This window comes from Gorilla gorilla, chromosome X, assembly GCF_029281585.2.
Source record: "Gorilla gorilla gorilla isolate KB3781 chromosome X, NHGRI_mGorGor1-v2.1_pri, whole genome shotgun sequence".
Taxonomy (NCBI): Eukaryota; Metazoa; Chordata; class Mammalia; order Primates; family Hominidae; genus Gorilla; species Gorilla gorilla.
In genome coordinates, this window is record NC_073247.2 from 119,701,912 (window position 1) to 119,714,737 (window position 12,826).

General features: G+C 37.7%; 1 protein-coding gene across 4 annotated transcripts in view; it reads left to right on the forward strand.

Moving 5' to 3' along the window:
• MID2 (midline 2) overlaps nucleotides 1-12,058 on the forward strand; it is a 105,978-nt gene extending 93,920 nt beyond the window's left edge. For all 4 annotated transcript variants that reach the window (XM_055375418.1, XM_055375417.1, XM_055375416.2 and 1 more), the window contains exons 8-10: nucleotides 4,772-4,933; nucleotides 6,521-6,728; nucleotides 7,098-12,058. In XM_055375418.1, the coding sequence (XP_055231393.1) occupies nucleotides 4,772-4,933; nucleotides 6,521-6,728; nucleotides 7,098-7,500 (773 nt within the window). In that variant the 3' untranslated portion in view covers nucleotides 7,501-12,058. The remainder of the gene's footprint in view (nucleotides 1-4,771; nucleotides 4,934-6,520; nucleotides 6,729-7,097) is intronic.
• Nucleotides 12,059-12,826: the final 768 nt, after the last annotated feature.

Here is a 12,826-nt window from a genome sequence, read left to right on the forward strand (position 1 = left end):
AATTGCTCTTCATATGGCATAGTTTCAGATCTTTTGTTATCCTAGTATCATTTTTAAGAACACACTCCTGTTTATCACTGTGCTTCATAAAATGTTCTGTCAATGAAGTGAATGTAGTACTCCCAAAGTGGTCTGAGCACTGCAGAGGATAGCTGGATTATTTGTCTTGTACATTAGCTGATTCCCAGTTGCCCTGTACCTTTTATTTCAGCAGCCACTTTGACTACTGACTGTTTACTGAGCATATGATCAACTGAATTTTCTATGTATTCCAAATCCTGTTCTTATACAATTGAATGTCTAAAACAAAAATACAAAGCCTTGAATTTATCCCTAGTACATTTTATCTGGTTAGTTCTGCCACTTCATTTCAGCATGCTAAAATCCTTTGGGATACAGATTCTACCTTCAAATATACTTGCTTACCCTCACAGCCTGCCTTCTATTTCTTCCTCTGGTTATTGATAGAAAATTTTGTTAGAACAAGGACAAGGGCAGAGGCCTGAAGCAAAATTTTGGATGGCAATGAGAAACTATTTTACTAGGAATAAGTATTTTTGAAGATTCAGGATCCCAATCCTACCTGCCGGTCTGGCCTGCCACAGTTGACTGAATCTCCGTTCTGAGAGCTACTTTCCTTTGACGTTTTTTCACATTTTCTTTATCCAGAAATTTCATGCTTGTTGGTGAGGATTATTCCCCCTTCACCTTTTCTTTCAACTTTATTTCCTGATTTTTAACTTTCTTCCCACCTCTTCTAAGATTTGAAATGATCACAACCAATGATGTTTCAGATTATGCTGTGAGGTGAATGAGAATTCCAACAGATATTTGAGTGTGTTTGTCTTCTGATTACTTTATTATCTTTCCTCCGTTTGAATTTTGTGTTTTGCATTACAAAAGCATTAGCTGTAAACTCTGCCTAGCCAGGCAGACCATAACATACTACCAGAAAGACATAACTTCTATTTCCCTTCCTTTTCATTCTCATGCAAATACTCTCTACCACACATTTACACTCAGGTTCAGGGATTTCCATATTGTAATTTTTCCCTTTTGAACAAGAGGTATACTTCCACTGACATAATTCAATCATAAGTCCCATCCTTCTAAATCTCAGTAATACCTAGAGGATCATATATTTACCTTTTTAAATTTAGAAATGATTTCAAAATCACAGAAAACTTGCAAGACTAGCACAAAGAACACCCATATATTCTTTACCCAAATTCACCTACTGTTAATATTTGTCCCATTTCCTTTAGCATTTGCTAACATTCCCTGTTCTTTTGGAACCATTTTAGAGCAAATTGCATACATCATGGTCTTTCACCTCTGAATTCTTCAGTGTATATTTCCTAAGAATAAGGAAATTCTCTTACATAACCACAGTATAGTTACCAACTTGAAGAAATTTAACATTGATGCAATACTTTTATCTAACCACCATTTATATTCCAATTTTTGACATTTGACCAAATAATATTCTTTATGACATATAAAGAACCCAATATTGTCCTTTATAGTTTAGGGTCAGGTATTACATTTAATTGTCGTATCTCTTTTGCCATATTTCTTTTAATCTGGAACATTTCTTCAGCCTTTTTTTGTCTTGAACAACATTGACATTTTTAAAAAAGTGTTCTTTTATGTCTTTATTATACTTCATTATACTGTTCCTTATTTTGATTTTTTCTGAAGTTTTCTCATGATTATATTTAGCAGTACAGTTCTTTCTTAGGGTATAATATCTGGAGACACATGATGTCCACTTGCCCTTCACTGATGATGCTAATTTTGATCACCTAGTCAAGATGTTGTCTGATTTATTCACTGTAGTTGCTACTTTTTCTTTTGCCACTAATAAGGAATCTGTGTGGTATGTTTTAAAACCATAAAAATACCCTGCTGCTTCATCAAACCATCTCATCCCCACCCCCACCCTTGTTTTATTATCAGTTGATGATACTTGCCTGAATCAATCATTAACATGATGATTGCAAAATGGTGATTTTTCCAGTTGAGTATTCCCTCCCACATTTTCAAGTTGGCACTTGGCATTCTACTATAAGCAAGAGTTCCACTCCCCATTTCCTCCCATTTGTTTATATATCAGTATGGGCTGATGAATTATCTTTTTTCAATTGTTAATAATTATTTACTGCCCTTACTTGTGTTGGTGTTCAAATTGTCAAGATTTAGCCATTGGGAGCCTTTCAAGGTGATTTCTGGGTCCTTATAATATTCCCCCATCATTTTCTTGAGCACTTCCTTACTTTCTGGCATAACAAAATGTTCTAGGCTCATTTTGACCTTATTCTGTCCCAGCCTTGAAATCAGTCATTATTTTCCAAGAAACCCTGGTTTCTTTTAGTGGGACAATATTAGAGACCAAGACCTGAGTGCTAGATATGCTAGATATAAACACAAATATCCATACATGTAAGCATATGCACACGTATATAATAACACATGCATACATACTTTGTATATGTGCATATTTATGTGCACATACACAAACATATATATATTTTAGAAATCATGAGTTTACACCAATACCTTAAATTCCAGTCCATCCCCACAGGTTCCTTCCTGCCTTTCTCCATTCTGTATTTGTATGTCCCTTCTTCCACAGTATGAACCCTGGCTCCCAACATTAACACATGTACTCATTTGCTCAATCCCATAATACATCTAAAATAGTTTCTGAATTGCTCTGTCCACGCCACTACAAAAACAAACTGGCTAACAATACTTCAGGATTTGTTTGAGGTTTTCCTCCCACCCCCACTACATTGATGTAATTATGCTGTTCATCTGAAATGCAGTTGGGTTTGTTTCAGTTTGCCTTCAGCTTTAGTCCCCACTTTTCCCATCTGTATTGATTTAATTTTATTTTTTTGAATTTGTAAAACAATGTGTTTCCCAAAGAGGATGCTATACAAAAAGGTACATTCAGAGAAAGTCATTTCCTCCCACATCCTTTTAATCCTGTTCCTCCACCCCCTACCCCTTGTGGATAACCAACTTCATGAATTTTTTATTTATCTTTCCTGTTTTTATTGTTGTTGCTTTGTAAATCCAAGCAAATATATGGATGTTTTCTTATTTTTCTTTCTCTCAAAAAAGTAGTGTACTGCATATGTACTACATATACATATATACTTTTGGAATTTGCTTTTTTCAATTGACAATATTTCCTTGAAATCACTCTATATCAGTTCATAGAGATCTCTTCCTCATTTTTTTCACAGCTGCATAGTACTTCATTGTGAAGTTTGTCTTTGTATTGTTGGGTGTGTATCTGGAGATTATATGTTTTCCTCTTTGTATTAAAATCTTATGTGCAGCTTGTGATTCATACTGTGTATTGGTAACATAGGCAAGGCCTCAAACATTGCTCCTACCCTTTTAATCCATATTGTCTTTTCATTAGAATCACTGGGCACCTCCACCAATTCTTCCTCATCTTTCTCCTGCATATCTGTTTGCCCTCCATCGTTTCTTTTACTAGTTTTAACTTAGGCTCTTCAACTTCCTCTCAGATTAATTATAAACCCTTTGATCAGATCTCTTGCAAAACACTCATGACTTATTATTTTCAATTTTCAACCTCACTAAATTTTGTACTAGAGTTGCATAGAAATGACTGAATTCACTGCTTATTTTCCTCGCCTTTCCCTTTCTACCCTCTAGTAGAACTGTAGCTAAAAAGTGGTAAACTAACTGAAAAGCAGATAACAGTAGAAAGAAGTCTAAATAATCTGCAGACTAGAATGTTGGTTTTTCTTTTACTGAAAGCTTGCCAAATACATGTTTTAATTATTTACATTTCCCCTGTTTAAGTTAATATATGCAGTCTAAAATATATCAAAAGCAGAAGCCTAGTTCTCTGATCCCTTTCCCTACTTGGAAGGGAGGAAGATTCCAGATAACAATGTGCTCCTGGACCACTCAACCCAAAATGAACATGGGAATCACACAACAGAATGTGTTGTGTAAGAGTGGGGAGATGATATCTTGCTTTGGTTATCATGTCATCTCTTTGGCTTCCCTACGGTACTGTGGAGACCGGCTAGTTTGGGAAGTAAGGGTAAGGATGGAGTAGGAGAGTGGAATTGTAAGCCCTGAGAGCCTCACTACCTTGCAGAGACAAAAGAACATTGTTGTTCACCCCATGAACTGTGATGTAGTAGAGAGAACACTGGGCTACCATTTTAAAAATACCAGGGTTCTATTCTCAGCACCATCACTGACTATCTGTGGCCTTGGGCAAGTCACTTTTCTTCTCTCAATCCTAGTTTCCCATTTGTAAAATAAGGGAAATACAGTATCTATGTGTCTCTTTGGCTGAGTTTCCATGTTTCCCTGCTCTGCACAGGATTGCCCCATCCATACAAGACCAAACTCAGCTCTCAGAGGAGTGGACGTTTGGAGTAAATATCCAGAGACTCCATAAGAGTGATGATTCTGTGACTCTGTATAGTAGCCATTCCTGTGTTATCTGGGAAAGAAATTGAAATAACCTAACTTATGCTAGTAGTTCCATTCAATTGCCACAAGCAAGGAGCCTGGCCTAAGCCTAGTTCTATGGGAGTAATGAAATAGTGGAATCATAAGCCCTGGTTCATCTCATTACATCTTCTAAGACTCAAAAGAAAACAAAATGAATTCACTTTTGAGGGGGTGGCTTATGATGAATTTTCAGTGTGTTTTTCATTCTGTCTCTCTTACCTGCTGGTTAATGTCCTTGTCTTTCCCCATTTTACAGGCCTGTATAATTCAGTAGACAGCTGGATGATTGTTCCCAACATTAAACAGAACCATTACACAGTGCATGGACTCCAGAGTGGGACTCGCTACATCTTCATCGTTAAAGCCATAAACCAAGCCGGCAGCCGGAACAGTGAACCTACCCGACTAAAAACAAACAGTACGTTGTGGTGATTTCAAAAGGAAAGATCAATTTTCTCCTCCATGCCAGGGGAGTACACAGCCTGAGCAGGCACCCACAGCAGTGCATGGGGAGCAGTGGTACTGGGTAGAGGAGCCATACTGTTGTAGTTTGTACTTTGGGCAAGGAGTTTGTTGGTGCCCATGGAAGATTTGTGGACCCAGAGATATGCACAAAAAGACTGTTAGCTTGGGAGGATGTTAGTGAAGAGTTTTCTCTGTACTCCACCCCTTATATTTGGGGGACAATTGCATAAAAGAGCATTATTTGTGATAATCTAGTAAAATCCTACTACAGAGAAGCCATATCTGTTAGGAATGCTTTTGACAGCAAATAACAAAAAGTGCAACTAACATAGCTTAACAAATAGCGTTTGTTAATTGTTTAAATGAATAGTATATATTTTATCTCTCACACATACACATAGGAAGAAGTTTGAAGGTAGGCAGTTCAGGGCTAATGCAGCTGCTCTGCGATGTCATAAAAGATGCAGGCTCCTTCTCCCTGTGTGCATTGGCTTCTTGCCACATGGCTGCAAGATGGCCACTGCAACTTTCAGATGTCATATTTCCTCTCAAGATAGGAAAGAGGAAAGAGTTGGTACACATAATGGTTATCCCTTTTATCTGGAAATCCAAAACTTTCCTAGAACTTTCCCCTGCTCTGTCTGACTTCTGCTTCCATCTGCTTCCATGTTCTTAGCCGCCCCTAGCAGTAAGGGAGGCTGGAAGATTGAGTATTTAGCTTTTCCGGCCTCTATAGTGAAAGTGAGTAAGAGAGAAAAAGTTGGGAAAGGGTAATGTGTTAGCCAACAGTGTCTGTCACAGAAGCATTCTGTATAAAAATCTCTTGCCATACCCAGCAACTGGTCCCTCAGTAACAATGCCTTTGTCATATGGTTATAAAGAATTATCTGTTGTGAATGATCCTACACAATAAATGTTTTCTCTGATCATTGATGATGCAACAGTCACTCTAACAAAATTGCCTAATTATATGTTATTTACATCCCAATTGTAAGAGGGCAAAAATAATTGTTCAGTTGCTGAGTTCTCAGGGTTTTCCGGTTCTGCCATCAAGCAGCAATTACATCAATTCCCCTCACCTCAGACATCATAACACTCTTTCCTTTAAAATCTACCCAAATCCCAAACAACCCACTGAAATTAAGCAAAGTACAAAACATATTTGAGAACATGAAACTTTGAGCACTCCCTTTTACTTTGATAATATATGATGTGGGGGACAGCTTATTAGCTCCTCTTTGCTTGGAATATGACTTTCCTCAAATTGCTTTTAGGAGAGATCCACATTTTTTCCCACAGTGGGAAAATAAACGCCGTTGTGAAGGTCGTTTTATGGGAGATTGACCTTTATTCTTATTTTATTGAAAACTCTGGTTTCTGGCCTGTTTTCTTAATAAAATTTAAACAGCAGCCAACTTGCACTGGACCAAGAGTGATCATGTTATCGAGCATACCCTGCCAGTGATGATGCTGGTGGAAAAGGTAGAATTTTAAGATACTTCATAGTGCTTTTTCTTTTTTTTTTCTACTTATTTTTCAGGCCAACCCTTTAAATTGGATCCCAAAATGACTCACAAGAAGTTGAAGATCTCCAATGATGGACTGCAGATGGAGAAGGATGAAAGCTCTCTAAAGAAGAGCCACACCCCAGAGAGGTTTAGTGGCACAGGGTGCTATGGAGCAGCAGGAAATATATTCATTGACAGTGGCTGCCACTATTGGGAGGTGGTCATGGGTTCCTCAACATGGTGAGTGGATCCCATTTTCCTTTTCTTTTCTGTCCTCTGTCATTATGTTCCTAGGAGATTCAATTCTATAGCACAACCATAATACCAATAAGTCAAGGTTAAAAGGTATGTGATGAAAACCACTCCTAGAAAAATTTGCCAGCTTTTTAATAAAATAATGGAAAATATACTGGGCTAGGAGATGGAAACTGCCACATCGCTCTAATTGCTAACTTTTTAAAGCTCTAGTGATATCAGCATTATGCATCTAAGTGTAAACTATTTAAGGAATAAACATATATCCTATTTGTTATATATCATATATGGTGTCTTACACAACTCAGATCATTCATAAATGTTTATTTCTCTCTCCTCTCCACTGTCTCACAGGTATGCAGTTGGCATTGCCTACAAATCAGCTCCAAAGAATGAATGGATTGGCAAGAATGCCTCCTCATGGGTCTTCTCTCGCTGCAATAGTAACTTCGTGGTGAGACACAACAACAAGGAAATGCTGGTGGATGTGCCCCCACACCTGAAGCGTCTGGGTGTCCTCCTGGATTATGACAACAATATGCTGTCTTTCTATGACCCAGCTAACTCTCTCCATCTTCATACTTTTGATGTGACCTTCATTCTTCCAGTTTGTCCAACATTTACAATCTGGAACAAATCCCTAATGATCCTGTCTGGCTTGCCCGCCCCAGATTTTATTGATTACCCTGAGCGGCAGGAATGCAACTGCAGGCCTCAAGAATCCCCTTATGTTTCTGGGATGAAAACCTGTCATTAAGTTTCAGGAGAGTATATAATTCACTGGCTCTCTAGTTCAGCAGTTCTTCCCCTCCTACACCTAAGTTAGCGTTCAATATATGAGACACAAAATAAAGTTTGTTTGAAGCATCCAAAATAACTAGATATTGCAGATTTAATTTTTGTGCATTAAAGCTTGTATTTGAATTAATATATTGAGTTTTTCAGAACAAATTATCTGAGTAGTCTGCATTCAAGCCATTGGAGAAAAATTTAGAAAATGCCTCTGTTGTCATTGGAGAATTAAAAATTCCCAATGATTTAAGAATATAAATTATATTGGAAGCAATTAGGGTAATTCTAGTTAAATAATGTGGAAAGATGCCCTGAATAAGGAGCTAGCCAGCCAGAGCGGGGGGTGGTCAGCCTTTCTAGTACTGGTCAGTTTGGCCATGTAGAATTTTGAACAGTGTCAAATTATCACATATTATATTTTACTTTTGATGAAAACCTATCATCAAGGGTTTGTTAGGAAACCATGAATGTGTATATGTAATATATAAAGTGAACATATATGTACTTTATATATATTCACTTGTGTATGTATGTTTATGCATATTCACTTTATATATTACATATACACAAAAAACTTTTTTTTCCAAACACCAACTCGAACTAGAACAAAAAACTTTTTAATTTGCTAATTTGAGTGAGAAATATACTGGAAGGGAAAATAAATTACACCATCCATTTTTGTCCCCTAAAGGAAACATCAAAATCAATCAACATTTCTTTCCTCCCTCTATCCATCATTGCCTTCCTCCCTCCTGTCACGCACACATACACATGCAACCATGACACAGATAATGGGAAGAGCTTTATTGGATTAGCAGAGATTTACAGACAAGATTGCACAAGAGATGCTGTTGCTGGATAGAAAATTGATCAGGTAGAAGTGATGCTACCTACTTGAGGATGGCTATCTGAATTGTTAAAAATTCTGTCATAGACTATTAAAAAAAAGTTTTACTACTCCCAAGTACACACAGTTATGAGAATTAGGCTTTTAAAAAGTTGCACAGTGAAGGCTCTTTAGGAACCTACTTTACTTAATCAGTAAAAATCGAGTATTATTGATGCACCAACTATTCCCATATAAATGTACTTGCATTTTCAGATAAAACACTTCTGAAGTGCTCAAGAATGTCTGAAAACAGTTTGTTTTCTTAAACAGGATAATCATTCCTTTTGCAATCTTGTTTACAGTATTCATTCGCTTAGCCAATCCCTCCACGCAAATGGAGACAAACTTCATCCCAGTCCTAACCAGTATAGTTGAAGGGAATGGAGCCTTGTAGTCTATGATTTTTTTTAAAAATTTCCATCGAAGGGATTGGGGATGTCAGAGAACCAGAGCTTTCCCCTTTCCAGGAGCTAAGTTGGCTTCGGAAGTCTTCTGGGATTTGTGAAAATATTACTGTTGTAAAATTACAAAGTGGTAGCCATAACAACTCCCTCAGATTGGAGACTTGAAATGTCAAAACTCCCCTCTTCCTTTCCCCTAGTTTGGTGGATGCTCATTTATTAATTCATTCAATAAACTATTAGATGCCAGGTACCAAACTACTGCCATGGGAGTGCACATATTAACAAAATGCTCTACCTGCTGCCAAATGGCTTACTATTCTGTGGAAGAAACAAAGTATATAATCCTCCCCAATAACAGTTATGTATTGTTTGTTCACTTAATGTGGAAAGCAAGACTGATGCAGACACACAAGGAAGGCTCAAAAATATAAATCTAGCAGCAATGTCATCTTTTTTTATTTTAAATACCATATGTGCTTACTGCTAATCAGGAAATGAACAACCTCAGTAAAATTCATCAGTGCTGGTAAATAGTTTGCTGTAGTGGAAAGCTCATAACCTTTGGATTCAAATGATCCTAGTTTCTGTACCATTTATTAGCGTTGTGACCTAGGACAAGTACCTCACTTCTCTGAGCCTGTTTCCTCCTCTGTAAAATAATGTCTACTTCACAAGGCTGTTTCAAAGGTTAAAAAAGATAGCATATGTAAACTGTCTTAGCTCAGCGCTTGACATTTCCTAAGTGTGCCATAAATATTAATCTCTTTCCTTACTCCCAGCTCCAATACAGCGTAGCAGTGCTTTAAAATGTATGTCCTTCATTTCTCCTTCATTTCTCAGTCACCTTTGTCTCTTCCCTAGGGCGTATCCCCAAATTCTTAAACAAAAAAAATGATTCTTTTCCCCTTCATCAAACTTTTCACTGGCTCCCTTAGCACCCAGTAGAAGGTCCCAACTCCTTACAGAGTCTGGGTTTTCATGTCCCTGTTTGCTTACACAGCTTCATCTTTTGCCACTTTCCCCCTCACATTGATTAAGCTAGCCAAGTTTAACTATTTACACAACTATTCACACAAGTTATTCTCTGGGCCTGCAGCAGAAACATGATTAACAATTTTAATGCCCAGAGTAAACAACAGAAATTTTTCTTAAATTAAAGGAATAGTGTGAAAATGCTGTAAGTACAGAAAATGCAACCTCCATCCCAGTAGAACAATTTCCTTTGCCTTGTCCTTGGCTCTCCAAAACTGTTAATTTATTGTGGTGTCTTTTAGATTTTAGTGCCCTGGGACAAAGATCTAATTTCCCCACCCTACTTTTGACTCTATCCTGGACTACCTTTCCTCACCTCTATCTCTCTCAACCAGACTAACTCTTTATTCCTTAGACTTGATGATGCATCCCTCTTTAGAGATCCAAAGACACCCCAAGCATCCCCCTCTCTCAGCAATAATCACATTGTATAGCAGTGTTTTTCAAAGTGTGGTCCTCACACCGCCTATGTTAGAATCACCTTTAGTGTTTGTTAAAAGAACTGATTTTGGGTTCCCACTCCTGACCTAACCAGAATATTTGAGAACATAGGCAGGAATTTACATTTTTGACAAGCTCCTCATGATTCTGATGCACCAAAAATTTTAATGAATAATCATCTTCCCTACTAGACTGAACACCTTGAGAGGAAGGACTGTGTCTTTTATTGTTGTTATATTTTTAATGCCTGGCATAGTGCTTGGAACATTAGCTTGGCTAATGTTTATTGAATGAATGTATGAATGAAAAAATGAATTATGAAAGTTTCCCTCTTGTACTCTCATGTTCGTAGTGATGTTTGTTACTTCCTGGGCAGAAAAGCTTGGTTACTACTCAATTTGAGCTGTATTAATTCTATTTTGCAGAGATATCAAGGCTCCTACATAACAAATGATCATTGTCCTCCTCAAAAACTCTTTGGCAGTTATCTTGGGGAAATGTCTTTGGAGCATATGGCACCATTGTTTTCAGTAACATCTCAGTCTTGTCAAACTTTGTTGTTTGAAGGTGGATTTACATTTTGGTTATAGCCAAAAATCACTCAAAGCTAAGCCTACTTAAAAAAGTGGAGAATTAAACTGGGTTTGGAGTAAGCAATGAAGTTTGACTCTGAAGTCCCAAATTCTGAGTCAAACAGTGAAAAATGACTTCTAAGATACAACATGGTGACAAAGTACTTAGTGGGGGTGCGATGGGCCCCAGATATTTACTTCAGTTAACTTGGCTTTTATAGAATCCTGGCAATGCCATGTACCTTAAGAGAAGTAATTGGCTACCTCTAGCTAAACCCAGCTGGACAAAGAGAATAGGACCTGTATTTAACATTTTCAAAGAAGGTGACTGCATAAGCTTTTGTTGTTGTTGCTCTACTCAACCTGTTCTCCACAACTGTTTCTACCAGAAGATTATTTTATGTCTGCAATTTATGCTTGTTTCCACTTTTTATATTGTCTTATTGAAGAAAGCACAAAAATAATCAAAAATAAAGTAAAACCTGTTTTGAGAGTATGAAAGAAATTTTAATGCCACATTGAGGTTCTGGCTACTTATAAGTAAGAGTAACTGCATCTGGATGTGTTTTTATTATACAATTCTATGTGTATCTTTGGATGCAGTGAAATTCAGATTGCAGCAAAATCACTTATCTGTTTTTTTCGGCTAAAACACTCTAGGTCAATTTTCTAAACTTCCATGGTTTACATATTTATATATGACTACCAAGATGGAGCAATCCACGGATGGACTTTTGAATAAACTCAAATATTTGATACTCCTTCCTCCAAGGAATGGAGAGTGTCAGGCAGGTAGGTAAGAACCACTCCTACACTTATTTCTAGCTCCTGAAGCCAACTGCAGCCTTGGAGCCAATGGCTGTATTTGGCTGTGTGTTACAGGTTGGCCAAACTGATTGCCATCAGGTCAGACAAAACTGCCTTTTATGGTGTAGTCTGCCAGCTTCAGACATATGCTGTATTGTTGTTATTGGCTAGACTATTTATTAGACTATTGTTGGACTATTTTTTATCAAATGCTTTACCCCACGCCTGTTTGTATTGGGAGCTCTGGACCAATAGTGTCTCTCCTAGTGACAGAAATATGAGCATCTGTGGATTACACAGCCTCATCCCTCTCTACAATATTCCAGCCCATCCAAAATGCTATATTATGAATTAAATAAATATATATGTATTCATGAATTCTTTGTTGTCTCTCGCTGGAGTTGAATTGGGGGAGGACTAAAAGGAAGATGGCCGTGGATTCTCCTGGAATTGGGTAAGTGACTAGGGGAAACCAAGGATCATATAATAGGTAGTGATCTGGGCAGAAAGGACCCAGGGGGTCTGGAGCTCAAAATCCAATCAAGAAGACTTTGATTTCAGGAGCACGATATGGTCAAGAAGACCAAAGAAATGAAGACATAGGGTTCAAGGAAACATGACACATTCCGTTTTAGAGATTGGAGCAGAAGGTGAGAATTAAAGAACAAATAAAATCCCAGTGCTGGAACCCATTGATTAAGATTAGGGTAGCACCAGAAGCAAGTGAGCTGACTTATTGTTAAAACACCTGGCCTGCAGGAGGAGACTGGGAGGAAGCCAGGAGGTCCCTCAGGGCTAGAATTGGGCATATCTTAATCAGATTTGTAGTGGCACTAAGACTAAAAGGGATCATGCGATATGAAGTGAATGAAGCAGGGCAGTCAAGGGCGGCAGCTAGAGAAGTGACTTGAAACAGGTCATCAGACCAGGGGCCTATAAGAACTACAGCCCAAAGGTAAAAGGAGTAAAATACAAAGGAGAACAGAATTTGGAACATTGTGTGTTTAGTGGTTTAATTGAAGAACAACCTAGGCAAATACCAAATATGAGGCTATTACCCATAGCTAAAATTTTAATATTTTTTTGTGTGTGTGTGATGATGTTTGGAAAGGCCATCTCCATTTAATGTGCTAGGACAGGGCAGAT